Here is an 18,482-nt window from a genome sequence, read left to right as displayed (position 1 = left end):
GTAAAGATTTCCATGTGATTTTAGGCAATGGTGTGCTGACTAGTTCTCATTCCTCATCTGTAGATTGAAATAACAGTGAATGACTCTTATTTTTTTTTTAAGTTAACAGTGAATGAGTTTTACTTATTTTGACATATATCCAGGTTACACTTGATTAAAAAAATCTAATATCTGTTATTTTAAAAAACTTTACATTTTGAAAATAATTCACAGCTATTGTTATTTGTCCACTATCCACTACCCCCATACTCTGAATTATTTTCAAGTAATTGTTTTCATAATTTCTTTGTTGAAGAAATTGTTATTTCTTTGTTTCTCACAAACTATATTATTTTTTTCCTCAAAAATATTTTTCTTTAGTTAACTAAAACTTACATTCAGTAAAATGCACAGGTCTTAAGGGCACAGTTTGATGAGGTTTGCAAATATGGCATCTGTGTGACCAACAACCTAATTAGGGCATTGTGCCAATGGTGGCCACTAGCCACATACATGCCTTTGGGAAATTGAAATATGACTGCCCCAAATGATAAGTGTTGTAAGTTTGAAACACACAAGATTTCAAATAGTGCATGAAAAACTTTCTCATTAACAATTTTTATGCTGATTAAATATTTTTAAAATATTGGGGTTATATTTGGTTAAGTAAAATATGCTACAAAGATTATTTTTTTTAATACCACTAGATCAAGATTTTAAATTTCTTATGATTCAGATAATATTTATATCTGACAATAAGGTATTTTCATCACACTATAAAGTTCTCTTGGGCCCTATCCAGTAAATTCCAGAGAAAACAACTCATCAAAGATTTGTCTGCTTTTAACGTGATAATGAAGCGATATAATTATATACACTGGTGGGTTTGGTCTGGTTTCTTTCAACATAATGGGTTTGAGATTCATTTCTACCCTATGTATTTATAGTTTATTTTTTTGTCTACAAACTAGATATTGTTGATTGCATTTCCATATGTCATTTAGTATGTTCTCTTGCCCTGTCTGGTCTCATGAAATGAAACTTTTTATCTTATTATTTCATCGTATAGACAATGTGGATCTATGAATCTGTGTTACTTTTTAGCTATGAACCTTGAAAGAAGGCAGCAGAAGTTACATGTTGCACTAATAGCTAGAGACACACACTATTTTGGCCGATGATGTAGATAAGTTAAACTATTGAGAGGGTAGTAAAAGATTCTGGTTGAAAAAAACCCAGTACTTTGCTAAGAGTTTTAGGTATTTTTTTCCTTAATTATGTAAGTTTTTCCTTCCCCTACTAGGCCTATATGCAAAGTCAGATCTGACTTGAATAAATGTGTTGGCCTGCTAGAATATGCCGTTTGAAGTGCAAGGTTGGCAGTTCAAGTTCTCCAGCTGCTGCTCGGAAACCCTATCCAGGGTCGCTGTGGGTCAGAACCAACTCGATGGCACTTAACAACAGCAACAACTAGAGTATACCAATTCCGTGATTTTAAAATTTCAAAATAAGCATCTTTCATTTGGATTAAAATTGGTTATTAGTATTAGTTATTATAGCAACACTATGCACAACAGAGCCAACCATTGCCTAGTCCTGTGCCAACGTCAAATCGTTGCTGTGCTTGAGCCCACTGCTTCTGACACTCTGTCTCGTTAGGGTGCTTCCTCTTTCTCTCCAATCCTCCACTCTACCAATCATGATCTCTTTTCCAGGGACTGGTCCCCCCTGATAATATGTCCAAAGTATCAGACAGGAATCTAGCCATCCTGACTTCCAAGTACGATTCTGGTTGGACTTCTTCCAGCACAGATCTATTTGTTCTTTTTGAAGTCTGTGCTGTTAGTGTTCTCCAACACCATAATTCAAATAGATCAGTTCTTCTATGATCCTCCTTATTCACTGTCCAACTTTTGTATACATATGTTATTCAAAATGCCATGGCTTGGGTCAGGCACACCTTAGTCCTCAAGCTGACATCTTTGTTCTTCAACACTTGAAAAAGGTCTTGTGCAGCTGATTTGCCTAATGCAATACATCATTTCATTTCTTGACTGCTGCTTCTATGAGTGTTGATGGTTAATTTGAGGAAAGTTTAAGTCTTTGACAACTTCAATCTTTTCTCCATTTATCTGGATGTTGTTTATTGGTCCATTGGTGAGGATTTTTATTTTCTTAACATTGAGGAGCAACCTATACCGAAGGCGGTGCTCTTTGATCTTCATCGGTAAACACTTAAGACCTCTTCACTTTCAGCAAGCAAGGTTGTACCATCTGCTTATCACAGGTTATTAATGAGTCTTCCTCCAATCCTGATGCCATGTTTTTCTTCATATAATCCAGCTTCTTGGATTATTTGTTCACCATACAGGTTGAATAAGTGTGTTGAAAGAATACAACCCTATCCCATACCTTTCTTAATTTTAAACCAATTGGTGTTCCCTGGTACTGTTCGAACACACAACTGCCTCTTGGTCTATGTACAGGTTCCTCTTGAGCACAACTAAGTGTTCCAGAATACTCATTCTTTGTAATGTTTGTCCATAGCTTATCATGATCCATAACAATGGAAAGCCTTTGCATACTCAATAAAGCACAGGTAAAACATCTTTCTGGTATTTTCTGCTTCAGCCAAGATCCATCTGATATCAGCAATGATATCCATTATTTCATGTTCTCTTCTGAATCCAGCTTGAACCTCTGGTAGTTCTTTGTCAATGCATGGTTGCAGCCGTTTTTGTATTATCTGTAGCCAAATTTTACTTACATGTGGTTTTAATAATATTGTCCGATGATTACTACATTCCATTGAGTCACCTCTCTTTGGAATGGGCACAGATATGGATCTCTTCCAGTCAGCTGGCCAGGTAGTTGTCTTCCAAATTTCTTGGTATAGATGAGTGAGTGCCGCAGTGTCACATCAGTTTATTGAAAGATTTCTATTTGTATTCCATCATTTCCTGGTGCCTTGTTCTTTGCCAATGCCTTCAATGCACCTTGGATTTCTTCCTTCAGGATCATTGACTCTTGGCCATATACTGCGTCTTTGAAGTGGTTGAACATCAATTATTTCTTTTTGTGCAGTGACTTTGTGTTTTCCTTCCATCATCTTTTGATGCTTTGTGCATCATTCAGTATTTCGCTTATAGAATCCTTCAGAATTGTAAGGCAAGGCTTAAATTTTTTCTTCATTTCCTTCAGCTTGGAAAATGCTGAGCCTGTTCTTCCTTTTTGGTTTTCTAAGTCAAGGTCCTTGTACATTTCGTTATAAAAATTAACTTTGTCTTCTTGAGCTGCCCATTGAACTTTTCTGTTTAACTCTCGGACCTCCTCATTTCTTCTATTTGCTTTAGCATCTCTGTGCTGGGGAGCAAGCTTCAGAGTCTCTTCTGACATCCATTTTGACCTTTTTCTTCTTTCTTGTTTTCTTAATGACTTTTTGCTTCCTTCCTGTGTGGTGTTCTTGATGTCATCCCACAGTTCTTCTGGTCTCTGATCTTTAGTGTCTAATATATCTAATCTGTTCTTTAGATGATTTCTAAATTCAGGTGGGATACATTCACAGTCATGAATTGGCCCTCATGGGCTTGGTTTGAATTTTCTTCAGCTTCTGTCTGAACTTGCATATAAGTAATTGATGGTCTATTCCAAAGTCTTCTTCTATCCTTGAATTGGCTGATGATATAGAGGTTTTTCATTGTCTCATTCCCCATTCCACAGATGTGGTTGATTTGATTTCTGTGTATTCCATCTGGTAAGGTCCTTGTGTATGGTTGTCTTTTATGTTAATTAAAAAAAGGCATTTGCAATGAAGAAGTCTTTGGTCTTGTGAAATTCTGTCATGTGATCTCCAGTATTATTTCTACAACAAGGCCATATTTCCAACTACTGATCCTTCCTCTTTGTTTACAACCTTTGCAATCCAATACAACCTTTGTATTCCAATACATTTTGATTGCATGTTTGATCAATTTCAGATTGAACAAGTTGGTAGTTTTCTTCAGTTTCATCATCACTGACTTATTGGTTGGTGTGTAAATTTGAATAATAGTGGTATTAATTGGTCTTCATTGTAGGCATATAGATATTATCCTATTACAGACAGCATTGTACTTGTGGACAGATTTTGATGATTTATGCGATTCCATTGCTTTTCAATCTGTCATTCTTCCATTCCGTTTTTGACAATTTCCAATATTCCTAGATTCATGCTTCACACATTCCATGTTCTAATTATTGATGGGTATTTACAGCTGTTTGTCTTCATTTTGAGTTGTGCCCCATAAGCAAATGAAGGTCTAGAAGCGTTTACTCCATTTGCATCATCACGGTCAAACTCTACTTTGAGGAAGCAGTTCTTCCCCCTTCACATTTTGAGTGCTTTCCAACCTGAAAGGCTCATGCCCTGACCCTGTATGTGACAGTATTCGGTGCTCTTCATCAAGTTCCAGTGTTCAGTATCCTGGTACTGATAGTGTACCACTTCTGCTCATAAGGTTTCCAGTGACAAAATGTACCAGAGTAGTCTGTCTGTCTCTCCTTCCTTGTCTGTCTAGGTCTCGAAGCTCCTCTGAAACCTGTCTACTGTGGATGACCCTGGTGATATTTAACATATTCGTGACATAGCTTCCAGAATCACAGCAATACACAGCCACCACAGTACAACAAACTTGACAGATGAGTTGTGGGTCATGTCACTTGCTTATATGGAAACTCTGCCAGAGCAAAAGAAGTAAAACATAATGTCAAACAAAAGATTTGGAGGAATCCTTTCCTCATGTAATTATATTGCAGAAAGGAAAACAAAATAACGTGTTTTTATGGTTATATTTTTCTTTAGAAAATACTCTACACTTCTTATGGCGAGAAATTGTTACATCCGAGGGCTTGAAACTCTACTATAATCCATATACAGGCTGGTAAGGCAGATTTTTATTTATGTGTTTGATTTTCAAAAGAAATGTGTGATTTTTTTTTTTTTTTTTTTTGCTTTTGCAGTACTTCAAGAAAGAATAATTAACCTTATTAGAAATTTTTATAATTAGAATAAATAAAATAAATATCACTTGTCATTTTTCAGTTGATGAATGCAGAATAATAATTGGTGTTTAATTATCAATATTTAAATTGAGATTATAATTCTGGGTAAACATGTCACTTTGTTTTTACAGGCCATTTTTCACTAAAATTGCCAGTTATTATTCTGAGTTTTAGGTATCATTAAAAACAATAAATGGTTACTTATTACCCTTCATTATTCCTGAGACTCATAAAGGTCACAGAAAGAGGCATACCTGCTCCTTTTTAGTATAGAACAGGAAAAATGGTGGCTATTTACCAATGCTGTTGTTAAGTGCCCTGCACAGTGACCCTTGTAGTTCTCTGTCCAGTACATACCATACGGAGCCACCGTGCTCCTCGACATTTATGAATGACACTCTTGTTTTTGCAGACTTAGTTGTTAGCTATGGCCTTTATTTTATTATCACAAATCTTACCTTCATGACATATGGGCTTGAATGATATGACATTAAAATATGATTTATAATTATAAAACAGACTTTTTTTTAGTGTTTCTTCAAGTTCTTTCTAAAAACAATGATTATGGATATTACCATACTTCTTACACAAATAACAAACATAATACCTTTTTTTGCCAATGACATAGCTCCCTCTCTTGTTATTTTCCTAAGTGTGCTATGTGCATTATGTGTAGGCACGATATTTACATGGGCAGATTGCTTGTGGAAAACTAGGGTAGTATACTGTTAAATTTTATTTCTGTGGTGTGTTTTTCTTGTCTTCCTTTAGTCTTATCCGTGAGTACCCAAGTGCCGGGCCGCAGTTGCTTGGTGGAATCTTAGCAGATGAGATGGGTCTTGGAAAGACAGTGGAGGTTTTGGCTCTGATCCTGACTCATACAAGACAAGATGTCAAACAAGATACTCTCACTCTTCCTGAGGTAGGAGGAGGACTCTAGGATTTGGGAAACGGAGGGTCATGTGTTCTCACACAGCATCCATTGTATGTAGAACATTTGCTGGGCTCTGAAGTGGTTTTTTACCACTGTTGATTTGTATTACTTGTTAGTTAGCTTCCAGCGGGCACAGGATGTGGGTTTATGTGACCTGGCAGCCCTGGCAGCATTTTTTTTTTAAGTGCGTTTTGTCTAACTAGTACTAAATATGCGCTCACTTACCAGGCATCCTGCTAGTTAACAGAGAATTTCTTAAGAAAATACTGTTGCTTCCAAAACGTTTTGTCACTTATTAAAAACCAAACCAAACTTGTTGCCATCAAGTCAATTCCAACTCATGGCAACCCCCTGTATTACAGAGTAAAACTTCTTTCTAGGGTTTTCTTGGCTGTAATTCTAAAGGAGGCAGCTCACTAGCAAACCATTTGCGCCCCCCAGTGGTCTCTCTGTCACTATACGTCTCCATCTGATTATCACTAAATATTTTTTATGGCTTTTCCAAAATTGCCACAAATCTCAGTTATCTTAAATCTTAGAGCCCAGTAGTTAGCTTTGATGAAAAATGTGTGACTGGTAATTAGATTGCTAGATGAAAAAAATCTGAGTCCTTCCCCTAAAATATCTAGTTATGTTTAAAAATAGGAATTTCTGAATTTACCCAAAAAAGCCTCTACTGTGACAAATGCAGCACATAGTTCATTGTTTCCATTAAGGAAGTCTGAGATCACTTGAAATCTGGTCAAACCAATGTTACTCCCTGAGAGTCTTAACTTTAATTACCTCTAAGGCTCACAACTTCAGGATTATGGGATCTTTTCCTAAGGTCGAGTTTACAAAATTAGTTTATCAAAATTAGTAGGCAGTAGAAAAAAATCTGTTGCCTTTGAAGAAAAATTACTTGGAGTATAATTTTAACTATCAATTTCTTTTAGGGATTTTTTTTTCATCACTAGACATTTTAATTCTTAATTATTATTTCCAGCATTATTTTCAATTTAATGGGTTAATACTAGATTTAAATAAGTTATAAAAACAATTTGGGAGGTTCCACACTTAAGATTTAAAAACTTTAAGATAATATGCACAGTTTTCACAAGTGATGGTGGGCTGTAAGGTCTAATATATAAAAGTAATCTTTGTATATATACGAGTAGCATATTAAACTCTATTAGTTTTTTTGTTGTTGTTTTGGTTTGGTTTTTTTAGAATGTTTTGCATCTCCTTAATAGAAAGTGTTTTAATGGTTTTAAGTAGTTCAAAATGTAAACAAAGCATTGTGTGACTACTGAATGTTGTTTGTATCAGGGAAAAGTGGTGAATTATTTTATTCCATCACCTTATTCTGGAGGAAAAGTGAAAAACTCAAAAACCCGGAATACAGAATTTGAGCCAAAAGTCAAAGTTCATTGTCCCCGTAAGTATGTCATCTCTTAACTACAATGCTTGTTTATACTGATCTTTGTTACGGTGCTTTGCAGCCCTCATGTCTTGTGATTGCTATGAATAAATGCTTTACAGAGTTACACTGTGTATCATTTGTAAGTCTTATAATCTTAACAAAAATAGAGATTTATTCTTATGCTTGATTTGGTTCATGTAACTCTTGTTCTATCTGTTATACTTGATTTTTCTTTTCAATTGTGGTTTAGTCTAGGCTTTGTTTAGTTTCTAGTTACTGTTGTTAGGTGCCGTGGAGTCTGCTCAGACTCTTAGCGACCCTGTAACCTTTTGTACAGAAGAACAAAAGCTGGTACTGCCATCCTGCACCATCTTCACTGTTGTTATGTTTGAGTCTGTTGTTACAGCCACTGTGTCAGTCCGTCTTGTTGAGAGTCTTCCTCCTTGCGCGTGACCCTCTACGTTACCAAGCACAATGTACTTCTCTAGTTTAGAGTTTCCAAATGTTATTGAAATGAATGTCCTTCCTAGTAGCATAGTGTGTACTTAGATAATTTTGAGGTTTGGGGTTTTTGTTTGTTTCTTTTTCCTTTTGAATGATAACTGGCTTGTAAGATTAGCATATTAGCGTGAATAACATGCTAACAACTTATCCTTAATTTATTTCCTGTTCAAATAGTTTATGTCCTAATGTCATGTGATAATTTTTTATTACATAGTCTTCAAAATACTGCTGAACAGAAAACCTACCGACATTAAACCTTTTGATTTATTTCTTTCTTAGCTCAAACCTCAAACCATACTGGATTATGATTAGCTAATGCTCTCTTTTCTTTCTAATTGTTTTGACTGATTTGGCATATTCTTTCCATTTAGCCACGCGTGTGATGATATTGACAGCTGTGAAAGAAATGAATGGGAAGAAAGGAGTGTCCATTCTTTCCATCTATAAGTATGTCAGTTCTATATACCAGTACGATGTTCAACGGAATAGGAGTCTACTAAAACGGATGCTGAAATGTTTAATTTTCGAAGGTCTTGTGAAACAGATCAAAGGCCATGGTTTTTCTGGGACTTTTACATTGGGGAAGAATTACAAGGAAGAAAATATATGTGATAAAACAAAAAAACAGGTAATGGCACTTTTGAAATACCTAGATGTGATGCTTTACAGAGTAACTTGGCAGACCTCCTAGGCACTGAAGTTCTTAACATCTCAAGTTCAAAAGCAAAGTAAACTAACTCATTGGTACAGGCTCTTAGGCGCTTCTGACTTGGGTTTGCTATTTTCTGCACATAGCAAGTAGAGAGTAGAGACATTATTTTGGTTACCGATAACCAAAATAATGCCTCTACTAGAGTTGTAGGATAAGCACTGGACTGGTAACCACAAGGCTGGTAGTTTAAGTCCATCAGCTGCTTTTAGAAACCCTACACAGTCAGAACTGACTCAACAGCACACAACAACAATATAATGCACAGAGAAATATGTAGCATACACTCAATAAATCCTTACTGAATGCAGTCTAAATGACTTCTTTAAGCATAACAAAATTTAAATGAGCCCCCCTATCCTAATCATGCCATTTTGTGCAGTTTAAAAGTTTGCCCCAGACTTTAAGATAATTACAAATATCTTAAATTTGCCTAGCACTTTATATACAATTTGAATCTTTTTATGTAATTCTGATTTTTCCCTGCATCCTCATAAAACTTATATTTTGTTATAAAATTGCTTCTGTTGGGACAATAATTTCAGTTTGCTTTTATGACAATAGTTACAGTATTTTCAATCCTGAGTTACAGAAAGACTGACAACAACTCAGACTGTGGAAACTTTGTCAGATCCAGTGCCGGGAAATGACCGTGGTGACGCAAATGGAGTCAAGCCCTCAGTAAAGCCTTAATTTTCTGATGGGCACAACTCAACATGAAGAGAAACAGCTATAAACATCCATTGAAAATCGGAACATGGAATGTACAAAGTACGAGTCTAGGAAAATTGGAAATTGTCAGAAATGAAATGGAACACAAACTTTGAATACTTTAGGCATTAGTGAGCTGAAGTGGACTGATAGTGGCCATTTTGAATCTGACAACCACATGGTTTCCTATGCCGGGAATGAAAAAATTGAAGAGGAATGGTGTTGCATTCATTGTCAAAAAGAACATATCCAGATCAGCCATGAGGTACAATGCTATAAGTGATAGGATAATATCCATGCGCCTACAGGGAAGCCCAGTTAATACCACTATTATTCAAATTTACGTACCAACCACTAAAGCCAGTGAGGATGAAATAGAAGAATCCTACCAACTTCTTCAATTTGAAAGTGATCAAACATGCAATCAAAATGTATTAATCATTACTGGTGATTGAAGTGCAAAGCTTGGAAGCAAAGAGGGAAGGGTCAGTAGTTGGAAAATATCTGTGGCCTTGGTGATAGAAATGATGTTGGAGATCGCATGATAGAATTCTGCAAAACCAATGATTTGTTCATTTCAAATACTTTCTTTAGACAAAATAAGAGACGATTATACACATGGACCTCACCAGATGGAATACACAGAAATCAAATTGATTACATCTGTGGAAAGAGGCGGTGGAAAAACACCGTATCATCAGCCAAAACAAGGCAGGGGCAGACTGTGGAACAGACCATCAATTCCTCATATGCAAATTCAAACTGATGCTGAAGAAAGTGAAAAGATCATCTGAAGAACAGATTTGATACGTTAGACACTAAAGACTGGAGACCAGAAGAGTTGTGGGATGACATCAAGAAGGTCATACAGGAAGAAAGCAAAAAATGATTGAGAAGACAAGAGAGAAGGAAAAGATCAAAATGGATGTCAGAAGAGACACTGAAACTTGTTCTCCAGTGTAGAGATGCTAAAGCAAATGGAAAAAAATTAGGAGGTACAAGAGTTAAACAGAAAATTTCAAAGGTCCGCTCGGGAAGATAAAGTCAAATATTATAACGAAATGTACAAATGTCTGGGCTACACTAGAGACCTGTTTATTTTCATACATACTAAAGCTTGAGAGTTATCCTGGTGTGGCAATGTAGGATAAACTCTGCAAAGTTAGCGATTCGAATCCACTAGCCACGGAAACCCTCTGTACATAGTCCCTATGAGTTGTCACCAACTCAGTGGCATTTAACAACAAAACTTTAAAAGCCAGTATAAACTTTTTAACCGTTCTATGATGTGACTAGGTATATCAGTAGTTATTGTTAAGTGCTGTTGAGTTGGACTCAACTCATAATGACCCTGTATAAGGTTTCCAAGGAGTGCCTGGTAGTTTTCATCTGCCAGCCTTATAATTAGCAGTCCCGTGCTTATCTTACAGCACCACATGAGCCTGAAATCCTAGATTTGACAAGAAGTTTTATGGGAGCACCTTGATAGTCAGTATAGTTGTGCACATTTAATTGATCATTTAACTAGTTAAATGATTAATGAAATTGTTGTATAAGAAGATGGTCCCCAAACGCTGCCAATTAAATAATATAGAAGGCTGATTATCTCTACAGTGCAGAGGTGAGTGGTCCAAGGCTTGCAGAGTGATTGCATTTCATAAAGTCATCCAGGGGCCAAGAGATGTCTCATGTGACTTCCTTCTCTCTGGTCAAAGCAACTTCTCTGCTGCTACTGTGTGTCATTGAGTCTGTTCCAACTCATTTAAATGCTATAATAGTGTTTTTGAGGCTGTAAATCTTTACGGGAGCAGAAGGTCTCATATTTTTCCCAAGAGCACCTGGTAGATTTGAACTGCTGACATTGAGATTAGTAGTCCATGCATAACCCACTATGCTACCAGGGCTGCACTCTGTTGTTAAGTGCTATTAAGGTGCTCCCGACCCTGTATAGGGTCTCCAAGGAGCTGTTGGTGGGTTTGAACCTGATGACCTTACGGTTCATAGTCCAGTGCTGATCCTACAGCACCACAGTAGGAGTCTAGGGCTCCTCTCTATAGGTGTTGCCATTTCTTAATCAGCAAGGAGAGAAAGACTTCCCAAGGTAGGTAGCTTTCTCTTGAAGGAGATGACATGGAAGTGGTGTGTATCACCTCAGATCATGTCTCTTTGGTTTACATTTAGTCACATGCTCACATCTAGGTGTGAGTCAGGTGATAGTCTCTCTTGGGTAGCTGCAGATGAGCGTCAGAATCCCCTGCTCCCTGGTGCTCAGGGATGGGTAGATCCAGGACTTGGAGAGGTAGAGAGAGAGAGGTGGAATCTTTGTACTCAGCAAAGTAGGTACACTATGTCCTGTTCTTCTATTGGGATTTCTAAACTCATATAACATGTGGAACCATGAATATATTTACAGTTGCTGAAGCAGACCAGATTTTAAGCAACACATACCTATGTTTGTATGATGATGCCTAACACAGAGCTAGCATTCACTAAATAACCGCAGGAGTAGGGCATCAGAAGGAAGAAGTAATTTATTTGCTACTTGTAGTAGTACAAATATATTAACTTTTACTTTCTATTCATGCTAGGTTTTATTGGTTGATATGTTTATAATTGCCTTATTTTGTTTATTTATTCTTAGTTACTAAAATATTTTCCTGATTTAGATAAACTACGAATTACAAGAAGCCAATTATCACATTTAGTGGTAGTGGTGATGTGTCATGGAATAGGTTCCAACTCATAGCGACCCTGTATTAGGTTTCTGAGGCCGTAAATCTTTATGGGAACAGAAAGCCTCATCTTTCTCCTGAGGAGTGACTGTTAGATTTGAACTGTTGACCTTACGGTTTGATTACACTTAGTTGCCCTTCATCTTCCTGTTCTTTCCAAATCTCAGCTACAGAACAGTATGGCCTAATTCTTTAATTCTTTGACTAGGTTTTTTTTTTTTTTTTTTTTTTTTTCCTTGATGTACAAAAAAACAATCAAGAATATATTAATCATTTGAACAACCAAAGGGCAGATTCTGCAAGCCTGCCTCCTGGCTGCAAGCACACAATCTTCCTCTTTCAATGAATCTAGAGCCCTGAGCTGCTCTATTTCTCCATGTCCTCATTACAGAGAGGATTTTTAGAGAGGACAGATTGGAACTTAATGATCAGGAGTGACTCTCCTCAGGGAAGGGAGTGGGTTGCAAAGGCTAACTACTAAAATTTTATGTACAGCACATAATGTTGGGAATTTCATTTCAGAAATCTGCCTAGCATAGACACAGGATGAATGGATATGGGAAGAAAAGTGGATGTGTGTGTGTGTATATATATATGTATGTATGTATATATATATATAGAGAGAGAGAACTCTGATAGTGTATTGGTTACGAGTCATGCTGCTAATCTCAAGGTTAGCAGTTTGAAACTATCAGCAGTTCTGCAGAAGAAACAGGAAGCTTTCTGCTCCTATAAAGACTTACAGCCTCAGAAATCCTGTACAGGGTCGCTATGAGTCGGAACCGACTCCACGGCATATAACCACCACCACTAATCTATATATGTATGTGTGTATATATATATGTTGTTACATACTGTTGAGCTGGTTCTGATCCATAGTAACCCCTGTGTGGGATTACTGAGAAGTGACTGGTGGAATTGAACTGACAACCTTGCAGTGCAGCTGACTTTTCAGTCCAGTGCATTATTCTGCAGTGCTGGAGATCTATATATATATATATATATATATATATATATGTTTATATATAATATTTAAGAGCTTGAAAGAGGATATCTGTACACGGGTAACCACAGGGAGGAAATGGGATAACTATTGTTGCCAGGAGGGGATTGCAGTCAGTGAGGTGAAACAAAGTGCTGATTTTTTTTAATGCAAATTTGATGATCTCATCTGTAAACCTTCACATGATTCACAATAAAAAAAGTTTTTTTTTCAATTAAAGAAAAAAACTTGTCTGTTAAAATAATTAACAAATTATTTTTTAACAGGCAATAATAGGGAGTCCAAGGAAACTTCAGAGAGAATCCAGAAAATCAGGAAACAAGGATACTGATTCTGAATACTTACCATCCAACACCTCTGACGATGATGCTGACCCTTATTATTATTACTATAAGCCCAGAAAAACTCGATGTAAGTTGAGGAAAAAGCCTGTTTCTGCCGCAAAAATAGGAAATAGTCAACCCAACATCAATCCCAACTCAGAAGGACCCTGTCCTACTGCCAGTGACTCTGGAATTACTGATGTCACCATGTCTACCAGTACATTGGTCTCTGAAGCAAAGCAAGAACCTAATGCAGAGCACCATGCTGAGTCTCTAGAGCTAACTGGCGGGGATGTGCAACATTGTAATAGCTTGAGTCCCTCTAACTCCTCTAATTATCGCTTTGAGTGCATCTGTGGTGAACTTGGCCGGATAGACCATAAGGCTCGTGTGCAGTGTCTGAAGTGCCAACTGTGGCAACATGCAAAATGTGTGAATTATGAAGAGAAGGATCTGAAGATTAAGCCTTTTTACTGTCCCCACTGCCTTGTTGCAATGGAGCCAGTATCAACCCGAGCAACTCTGATCATTTCCCCAAGTTCCATCTGCCATCAGTGGGTGGATGAGATCAACAGGCATGTGAGGTCTTCATCGCTGAGAGTCTTGGTAAGATGCTATGTGCTCATCTTGGTAAGATGCTATTGTTAATCAGGTGCTGTCAAGACAGTGCCCACTCACAGTGACCCGATTTACTACTGAACAAAACACTGCCCAGTCTTGCCCCCTTCTCATAACCCTTAGTCTGTTTGAGCCCATTGTTGGAGCACTGTGTCAGTCCATCTCATTCATAGTCGTCATCTTTGTCACTAACCCTCCACTTTGCCAAGCATGATGTCCTTCTCCAGGGACTGGTCCCTTCTGATAACATGTCTGAAGTACATAAGATGAAATCACACTATCATCACTTCGTAGGAGTTTTCTGGCTGTACTTATTCCAAGACAGACATACTTGTTCTTCTGGCAGTCCATGTTCTTCACCAACACCATCATTCAAAGAAATCAATTCTTCTTTGGCCTTCCTTATTCTTTGCCCAGCTTTCATATGCTTATAAGGTAATTGAAAATACCCTGTCTTAGGTCAGGCATACCTAAGTTTTCAAAGTGAAACCGTCGCTTTTTAACATTTTCATGAAGTTGTTTGCAACAGATTTGCATAATGCAGTACTGCCTTTGATTTCTTAACTGCTGTTTCCATGGGAGTTAGTTGTGGGCCCAAGTAAGAAACAACTTTCAGTATCTTCTCCATATATCATGATGTTGCATGTTGATTCATTAATTTTAGGATTTTGCTTTTTTATGTTGAGGTGTAATCCATAATGAAGGCTGTAGTCTTTGATCTTCATTAGCAGGTGCTTCAAGTCCTCTTCTCTTTTAGCTACCAAGGCTTTGTTGTCTGCATATCACAGGTTGTAATTGAACCTTCCTTCAATCCTAATACTGCATTCTTCTTCCTATGATCAATCTTCTCTGATTGTTTCTTCAGGATACAGATTGAATAAATGTAGTGAAAGGACACAACCCTAATGTATACTTTTCTTGATATTAAACCATGCAGTGTTTAAAACCACTGCTTCTTGGTTCCACATGAGCACAACTAAGTGTTATAGAATTCAGTTCTTCGCAGTCTTATACATAATACGTTGTGATCCCTACATTCAGATGCCTTTGCATTGTCTATAAAACATACATAAAAATCTTTCTGGTGTAATTTGCTTTCAGCAACGATCTAGCTGATTCAGCAGTTACATTCTCTGTCCTACGTCCTTCTCTGAATCTGACTTGAATTTTTAACAGCTCATTGTTGAAGTATTGCTGTAACCTTATTTAAATTATTTTCAGCAAAATTTTGCTTGGATGTGATATTAACGATATTGTTTGATAAGTTCCTGTTGGACCGGCTTTCTTTGGAACAGGCACAAATATGAATCTATCCCAGTCAGTTAGCCAGGTCTTCCAAGTTTCTTGGCATAGATGACAGTGCTTCCAGTGTTGCATACGTGTGTTGAAACATATCAGTTGGTATTCAGTGTGTACTTGGAGCCTTGTTTTCATCAATACCACCATTGTAGACATGCTTAGACTTTCTGTCTTCAATACCGTCAGTTCTCGATCATATGGTGCTTTCTGAAATGGCTGGATGTTGACCAGTGCCTTTTGGTACAGGACTGACTATGCATTCTCTCCTTCTTGTGTTTCTTCCTGCAGTGTTGAGTATTTTGCCCATGCTGTCCAGTTGTCCATGCTCATCCTCACAATCATGGTTATATTTGAGTCTTTGGTTGCTGCCATCTCTTTGATGGTCTTCCTCTTTTTCACTAATCAAGCATGGTGTCCTTCTCCAGGGTCTAGTCCTTTCTGACAACATGTCCCAAGTATAAGAGATAAAGTCTTTGTATCCTCTATTCCAAGAAGCAGGCTGACTATACTTCTTCTAAGACAGATTTGTTTTGTTTTTCTGGTAGTCCGTGATGCTTTTAATATTTTTCTCTAATGTTGTTGCTGTTAGGTGCCATCAAGTCGGTACCAACTCATAGCGACCTTATGCACAGCAGAACCAAACACTGCCCAACTCTGGGCCACCCTCAGTACTGTTGTCATGCTTGAGTCCATCAGTGATGCCACTTGGCCAATCCATCTCGTTGGAGGTCTTTCTTTTTCTTTCCTCTTTTTTTCTGACCTTCCACCTTAACAAACATGATATCCTTCTTCAGTGACTGGTCCCTTCTGACAACATGTCTGAAGTATGAGAGACGAAGTTTGGCCATCTTGGCCTCCAAGGAGCATTCTACCTGCACTTCTTCCAAAATGGATCTATTGATTCTTTTGGCAGCCCATGGCACTTTCAGTATTCTCCAATGCCATAATTTAAATGCATAGATTCTTTCACAATCTTTCTTATTCATTCTCAACTTTCACTTGTATATGAGGCGTTTGAAAATACTATGGCTTGGTGCGCCTTAATCCTCAAACTGACATCTTTAACGATCTAAAGGTCTTTGCAACAGATTTTCCCAATTCAATAATTTAGTATTTAAACTCCAGGCTTCATTTTTCTCTTCAGTTCTTTAGCTTGAGAAATGCTGAGCGTGGTCTCCCCTTTTGATTTCCTACCTCCAGGTCTTTGCATGTTTTATTATAATGCTTCACTTTGTCTTCTTGTGCCTCCCTTTGCAATCATCTGTTCACCTCTTTTTTTGATTTTTTTTTTTTTTCATTCACTAGCTATTCAGTATTTAAGGGCACATTTCAGAGCCTCTTCTGGTATTCATTTTGGTCCTTTCTTTCCTTTTTCATGACCTTTTTTTTTTTTAAGATTTTTATTGTGGATTGAGTGAAAGTTTACAGGGATTTCATGACTTTTGTTTTCTCTATCTATGCATGATGTACTTAATATCTCACAACTTATCTAGTCTTTGGTCATCATAGTTCAATGCACGAATCTATTCTTGAGATGTGAGGCAGTCTCAGTATTATACTTTGGCTCATATGGACTTGTTTAATTTTCTGCAGCTTTCTCTTGAACTTGCATATGAGTAGTAGATGGTTTGTTCTGTAGTCGGCTCCTGGCCTTTTTTTTGACTGATGCTATTGAGTTTCTCCATTGTCTTTTTCCACAGCTATAGTTAATTTTATGTCTGTGTTTCCAGTTAGCAAGGTCCATGAATTTGTTGTTGTTGTTAGGTACCATCGAGTTGGTACCGACTCAGTGACCTTATGCATACCAGAATGAAACACTGCCTGGTCCTGGGCCAACCTCACTATTGTTTACACGCTTGAGCCCATTGATGCTGCCACTTTGGCAATCCATCTCACTGGGGGTCTTCCTGTTTTTCTCTGACCCTCCACTTTACCAAACATGATACCCTTCTCCAGTGACTGGTCCCTCCTGACAATATGTCCAAAGTATGAGAGACAATTTGGCCATCCTGGCCTCCAAGGTGCACTCTGGCTGCACTTCTTCCAACACAGATCTGTTGGTTCTTTTGGCAGTCCATGGCACTTTCAATGTTCTCCTCCAACATCGTAACTCGGTCTTCCTTATTCACTGTCCAGCTTTCACATGCATATGAGGTTATTGAAAATATCATGACCTGGGTCAGGAGCACCTTAGTCCTCACGCGGACATCTTTGCTCTTCAGTACTTTAAAAAGGTCTTGGGCAGCCACTTCTTCTGAATTCCGAGGTGTAGAAGTTAAAGTCTGCTTCAGTAGAAGTATGTGAAAACTTTAAAAGTATCCTTAATCACACGAACAAAAAATTCTTTGTGTAAACATTTACATTCTCTCACGGAATTTTATTTCTAAAGGAGCATTGTTTTATAGTAACTGCTTCTCTGTGCCAGAAAGATTGCTAAGCTCTGAAAAAAAAAATCTCTTTGTGGAGTCCTGGTGTGGTGCTGTTGGATAAGCATTGCACTGCTAACCACAGGTTCAGTGGTTCAAACCCACCAGCTGCTCCTCAGAATCCTACTTGAGTACAAAAACAACACAGACTTGTGGCGAGTTCATAATCTGATCAAGTGCTGGCATGTATTAATCACTGTTATTACTTACTAACAGTAGTATTCCTCACGCCTTTGTTCTTCCTCTTACTACACAAATATTGTTAAATCTTTTCTCTTATTTCAAGCGCTATCAGAGGCCATAAGAATAAAGTAATAAAATGGTCTTTGTTATTGAGGAGCTCTGCTCTGGGGGGGCTGGCACATTTTGAGTTGAATCTCATCTCTGTCAGTTTTGAGCCAGCCATTCTGTTTCTTATGTGTCACATGAGAATAATAGCTAGTAACCAGATTGTTCCTGAAGATCAAAGAGCACGCTTAGCACAGTATCTGAAACTAGAAGACATTCATTCAGACCATTGCGTTTTGGCACATGCTGTTTGTTTCAACAACTTGTAAGTCTTTGTTCTTGCTTATTTACCTTAGGGATCTCTTAACTGTTGTTCCAGATTCATCTCAAACTTTTAATTCTGAATTTAACTGCTCAGCCATTGAAGTCGTCATTTCACTATCACAATGATACGAGATGATGTGCTAACATTCCCTTCTGTGATAGGTCTTTTCACCTGCTTGTGCTGTTAGTCCTCCAGACTAAAATGTGTCTCTAGATGGGCATGATACGTGTTTTATAGCCTGGGGTGGTC

General features: G+C 37.6%; 1 protein-coding gene across 1 annotated transcript in view; it reads left to right on the top strand.

Annotated features, from left to right (window-relative positions):
* Positions 1–18,482, top strand: part of SHPRH (SNF2 histone linker PHD RING helicase, E3 ubiquitin protein ligase) — a 95,676-nt gene that overhangs the window by 7,852 nt on the left and 69,342 nt on the right. The window contains exons 4-8 of the mRNA XM_006872050.1: positions 4,820–4,898; positions 5,791–5,941; positions 7,262–7,370; positions 8,231–8,487; positions 13,281–13,943. Coding sequence (XP_006872112.1) covers positions 4,820–4,898; positions 5,791–5,941; positions 7,262–7,370; positions 8,231–8,487; positions 13,281–13,943 — 1,259 coding nt within the window. The remainder of the gene's footprint in view (positions 1–4,819; positions 4,899–5,790; positions 5,942–7,261; positions 7,371–8,230; positions 8,488–13,280; positions 13,944–18,482) is intronic.

Source organism: Chrysochloris asiatica, unplaced genomic scaffold (assembly GCF_000296735.1).
Source record: "Chrysochloris asiatica unplaced genomic scaffold, ChrAsi1.0 scaffold00182, whole genome shotgun sequence".
Taxonomy (NCBI): domain Eukaryota; kingdom Metazoa; phylum Chordata; class Mammalia; order Afrosoricida; family Chrysochloridae; genus Chrysochloris; species Chrysochloris asiatica.
This window is presented reverse-complemented; position numbering and strand designations above follow the sequence as displayed.